The sequence below is a fragment of the Bremia lactucae genome, linkage group LG1 (genome assembly GCF_004359215.1).
Source record: "Bremia lactucae strain SF5 linkage group LG1, whole genome shotgun sequence".
NCBI classification, from domain to species: Eukaryota; Oomycota; class Peronosporomycetes; order Peronosporales; family Peronosporaceae; genus Bremia; species Bremia lactucae.
This window is the reverse complement of record NC_090610.1, coordinates 15681997-15687916: the sequence shown is the minus strand read 5'-3', so window position 1 is coordinate 15687916 and position 5920 is coordinate 15681997. Positions and strand designations below refer to the sequence as shown.

Genomic DNA, 5920 nt, shown 5'->3' with positions numbered 1-5920 from the left:
ACATCTTTCCGCGGGATTGGCGTTTGCGCCGGTATGGTCGCCGTGTTCAGCTTATTATAAGCATGAACCACGCGCCATCCACCTGTGGCTTTACGCACACAAAAGGTCGGGCTGCAGTGAGGCGATTTGCTCTCACGCACATGTCCCGCCTTGGCTCGTTTGTCGAAGAACTCATCGATATAATCGACTTGTTCTTTCGGCAACGGCCATTGCCTGGTCACACAATACTTGGTGCCAGGTTCGAGGTCTATCTCGTGCCCGATGCCCCTATCTGCTGGTAGGCGGCTCGGCACTTCTTCTGGGAACACATCACGATGTTTCCACAGAACCTCAAAGAACGGACTGTCTCTCAAGGCATCCCAGCCTTGAGCAGCGTACCGCTTCTTTTTGTCCGTTTCTAGGACGCTCTCGTCCATTGTGGACGACGAGCAACAGTCCACCAAGTTCTCTTCTGGAACTGCTGCGACTATTTCGTGGATCTTTCCTTCCGTTAATTCGGCAAGGAACATATCCCACGACATCTCCGGGAGATTTACTATCTCCTCGGCAGATTTGAAGACTTGCCGAAGCACCTCAACTGAGGACGCCTCCGCAATTTCGTCTTTGACGGCCTCGAACACCTCGTTCGAAGGCCCGTCAACTTTATTAGAGACTGATCCAAAAATTACTCGTTTAGACGTGCCATTGATCGTCCTAATCTGTCGGGTACTCGTTCTTCGAGTCTTCACGACCTTTTTCTGGGAAGCGGGTGCCGTTTCACTCTTGGCTAACGCAACCCTTCCAACCGCACCAGGCTCTAGGCACTGTGCCGGTTTATGCGACGCATGACTTCCTGTCAGCTCGACGTCTACTGCCACAGGCTCTCGGATCTGTTCAGGACATTCGGACGCATGACAACTTGTCATCGTCCTTTTCTCTACTCAGTCTCCACGTGCTGGGAAGAAATTGGTGACGTTTGACATCCCGTCAACGCACCCTCAACTGTGTTTGACACGACATCAGTTGCGTACGCCTCTCGCAGGAGCACATCCGTTCCGGTGTCCTGCGTAGAGTTCGCAACTGTGCATGTACGCCAGTCTATCACCCATCACCTCACCATAGCCTCTTGCATGAGCGCTATAGACCAGCAGGGTTGAGGTCCGAAATTTCGAGACCTCAGGGACTATGTTACTCATTTGTTCCACAACTCTGAACTTAGGGGTAAGAGTCCGCGTCAGTAGGGCATTCCGCCCCTACTGCGCTCCTGCATTTCCCGACCCCTCAGTGGTCGATGCAGACCTCATGCGTCTCGCAGGCTGGTTGTTGCCATCGCTCTTGTTGCCATCGCCCATTGGTATGGAGTCCTCTTGCTGGGCGTCTTCGCCCCAGCAGGGACCCTGGCATAGCAGCGAGCCATCATATGGCCGCGCTTGCCGCATTGATAACAGACAACGTCTGCATTGCCCAACTCCATGGGAGTGGCATCTGACCTCTCGGCCGACGACTTATACCAAGCAGTCGCCGAGGCACTGCTGTAGGATTGCTCCTCACCAAGGCAATTTGAATTTGTCTCTTATATCGTCGACGGCACCTTTCTGAAAAGGCCTGTCGCGATGGGCCATGCCGTAGTCCGTTCATAAACGTGGGCACTTTAATGTGCTCCGGAATCGGAGCTACGGTAATGGACGCCGACAGCGAGCGCATCTCTTGCACATACTCTTGCAGAGATCGCTTCGCCTGTCGCGCTCCAAAGAAGCGCGCCTGTAGCAACACTTCGTTGTTCGTCGGCTGGTACATGGCGCGAATCTTTTCCTTGAAGATCGTTAATGTAGGGAACGCCTTTCTGTCCGCCATAAGCGCCGATTAAGCCCACTCTGAGGCCTTACCGTGCAGGTGCGACATGGCGTACGATACCATCCGGGTGTCGTCCTCGATGAGCTGCGCGACACCGCATTGCTCTACGGCTAAAAGCCAGTGGAAAATCGTGTGCGCCGCAGCTCCATCGAATTTGGGCGGGTCCATCCGAATGGGCGTCGGCTGATGCGGCCGAGCAGAGAGCATCTCATTAGTCCTGCTGATAGCCTCGCTCCGAGCCTGCTCATGCCTCAGCTCATCCTGACTCTGATTGACAGACTACGCCGCAGCATGGCTCTGTACCTCGGACGCGGCTCTCCGCTGTCCGAGCACAAATGCCTCAAATTGCTCCAACTAAGCAACATACTGCTCAGGAGGACTGCCCAGGAGCCTGGGCAGGGCTTGTTCACCAAGTCTGCGCCATTTGCCCTGCCACCTCTCGATGATGTTCGGAGAGGTGGAGGAAATGAAACCAATCAATATTAAAGCTCATCCTGACGTACACATGCAGAGAAGCGGGTCATGGGAAGAATTTCAAGCGCTACCAAGTGTAGGTGGGCACGTCGTAATGCGGTACGCTTTACTTAGAGACACACCCTAGCACAGCGAGGAAGCGGTTAAACCAGCTATTCTTGCGTGCAGTGAGGTAGTTTTGGTGGGCGCGTTAGCGGCCTCACCCAACGCACTAAGTACTCTGGTTTAAGAGTCGTCACGGGAGCGGTAATTCGGCAGAAAGGAGTTTCCAGACTGATGGATGTCACAATGCCATCATTGAAGACAATTATGCTGTGCCGGAAGCCTTTTATATTCAATCGTATCAAATATAAATACATATTTTTACCAGTTAACATGTCATCTCTATAGATAACACTTAATATAAATTGCGAGCGTATCCTTCTAGATACCTCGCGTAACGGATGACGCTAGCCGTCATCACGGATGACGCTGGGCATCATCCCTCCTAATGTGAATGCACCCATGTGCATCACATACGCAAGGGTTGGTCACAAATGTGCACTACACCCGAGTTCTGGGTCTAATCACTATTATTTAGTAATTGACCATCCCCTTAAGTGCACTAAGTGTTCTTAACGGGGACTGTGTGACATTAGGGCAACTTTAGCCCGATAAAGCTATGATACCACGCTAAAAAATAAAATGGAGATGTCTCGATTTGTAGACGACTAAATGACAATTGAGAGTGACGCTAAGCACAAACGGTTTAAAACTCTTCAGTTAGCTATAACCTAACTAACGTCTCCTATACCTTTGAATTGTTAGCGTGAAGTGAAGATGAATCTATAGGAACGAAATGATTCAATCTCTACGTATTAAAGTTGTAGCATTGCACTCCCTCTGCAACTTTGCTATTGTGCGTTAATTAGCTTTGCTCAACAAAACAATTCTCAGATGCACTCTTTCAATGATAGTTTGAACATGCGGTAAACCGTCTACTTATTGCAGGCCTCGTTCTGGATTGTCGCAAAAGTAACTACCCAGTAGTTTACGAATTCGGAATCCGGATTGATTACGTGTCCAACTCCAATGAAAGTAAAGTTTCCAGTGATAACCGCGTTAAAGTTATTCTTCCACGACCCCACCATTGAATCCGCAGTGGTCATGCCCACGCCATAGATCTCGTCCGGATTGGTCACAACTAACGTCTGCTTTTTGATTCGGTTTTCCAGACCAGGCATCTTTGAGGCTGTCTCTTCATTAATTCTTGTCTCGGACAGGTAGACTGCAAGCAACCGGGCAGCATAATCCAGCTCACTGTGCCTGCACAGTAAGCTTACTGTATCCGCACGGACGGCGTTGATAGCAACGAGCATATCAAGGCCCGAATCAGCATTAGCCAAACCGACAAGGGTCCCTATAGAAAAAGCGACCAGCGCTTTCAACATTTTACTCGGTTTGGGAGCGCTTGTGTTAGAATTGCTCTGCAAGTTGGAGAGTGAAATAATTCAATTTTGGTTTATTGAAATGGGCCTGATTTTAAGTATAGCAGTATCTGACACATAAAGAGCCGAGCCCTTCGCATCCTGAACAAATTTTAACCTGGTAAGGCTGGACCCTTTCTATCTCATTCCTTGCAGGTGAATGAATGTCCATCCAGCTCAGCTTTAATGCTAACAGCACTGGATCTATTGTATGTGTACAGTAGGACCTTTGTCATATTTAAAGTAGTAATAATGTCGTATGTACGTCATCGTGTCGCATTGCTCGACATTAGAGCTTCTTCATCGACACTTTCTATCAAAAAGTCGCGTGTTACGCTAAATATTTGTCCAGTTTACCCACGATAAAATTGTTGCTACAACAATTTCTTATCAACGGAGAGCTCATACAACTAAAATTTAAGAAGCAGCCGGAGGCTACCGACAATACAACGAGGTTGCTACCTGAAAAGAAATTGCTTGCTCTCCAGGATAGCGCAAAGAGACAATGATCGCGACAGATTATATCATCTTTAATCAAACTTGTCGAGGATTCACAGTCCTAGCAGCAAGTTTATGGAGATCAAATCGAGAGATCGAATTAATTATGGATTGCCGTAGTACGCACTGACCTAAGAAGAAATAGATGTGACAATTGGTGTTCGCACATTTGCCTAATGTTTGCCTTACTCAGTTCTGTCGTCACAATACAGCACATCCGTCAGATCACCTTATGGTAGGTGCGACCATATTTCGCTTATGGATCGTAATGTCATGGACCTATCCGCAAAGGGTACTTAACCTGATTCATTCCGACACGTGCTTGAACTCTTGCCCATTATTTATAATCTGTTTCGCCGTATTCTTTTTTCTGCAGTTATAAGTGATACTTACAGCATTGACGTTTGCGACATCCGGAAGAAGCGTTTGCCACTCTATAGCTACCTAATCATTTGTAGTCAAATATATTACGACTGACTCAGGGGATGGTGGCTTGGAAGTTAACATCATGTTTCCAGTATGAAACAGGCCCAACACGGCCTGAAACGACGAAACCGTGGACCCCCAACTCCTCAAAATCGGCTTTCACAAATATAGGAAATTGGCTGGAGGTGTGGATAAAGCTGTCTTAAAATATTCGGTCAGAAGCCAGTACTGGCCCATCTTGACCACAGTAAGGGAAAGGTACCAGTATATGGAGATAATGACGGCGAAGTCAACCTTAATACAGTAAAAACTAAAATCAGATTTGTAAATGGCTGCCTTTTAGCGCATTTGCAATTTTAATTTTGCGTTTGTTTAATTGTTTATAATGGTGAGTGATGAATAGCGGCTATGTAATAGTGATACACTGTAACCGTCAAGTTTTTACCGAATATGACACCATGCGTGGAATATACAATTCATAAAAACTAAAATTAACTGCAATTGAATTGGTGTATTCACAATTTTATTTAAGCAGACGAAATAATTCGGTAGAGTCGTAGAAGGCTTTATTTAGAAAAGAGAAAGTAAAAATGTATTAATATAGTTTCCTACGTGACGATCTTGAATTTACTACTAAACTCATTATGTTGATAACTCACTAAGTATGGCACCTCCTTGCGCACCTGTTACAACGATTGGCGGGATTAATTGAAGCTTCAATCAACCAATCAATAGAGCTAATAACGTCTTATTGCCTCAACATTACAAAATTTAGTAATATTGGCACTATTAAATTTGAAATTAATCAAGATAATATTTTTACTTCTTTATTTATTTCATCTCATAGGAAATAATATTTGTGTAACGGGACACCCCCCCTAACCAACATTCACTATTGTAACGGTGTATCGTTACATGAAACTAACACTTAAAGGTTGTTAATAAATATATTATCTAAAAGGTAGATAATATTGGAGGATATTACTTTAAATAGTAATGTTAAGAAATCTTATCCATAAATAGGTATAGGCCATTATATCTATTTATCCCGCAGACTTATCAACTGTAGATGTAAACAAAAGAGAGAGACAGATAAGATAAGATAAGATAAGATTAGATAAGATTTCAATTGCACGTTTAGTATTAGTTTATAATTAAGTTAGAGTAACAGATAGAAAGAAGAGATACTTAATTATATTAATACAGTTTTCATTTAACCCTCT

The 5920-nt window shown here is 45.5% G+C and overlaps 1 protein-coding gene across 1 annotated transcript; it reads right to left on the bottom strand.

Moving 5' to 3' along the window:
• Nucleotides 1–3284: 3284 nt before the first annotated feature.
• On the bottom strand, nucleotides 3285–3737 carry CCR75_009795 (uncharacterized protein; the record flags this gene model as incomplete). Its single annotated transcript, XM_067967833.1, has 1 exon — nucleotides 3285–3737. One exon carries the CDS (start codon nucleotides 3735–3737, stop codon nucleotides 3285–3287), a length of 453 nt encoding a protein of 150 aa, XP_067815267.1.
• Nucleotides 3738–5920: the final 2183 nt, after the last annotated feature.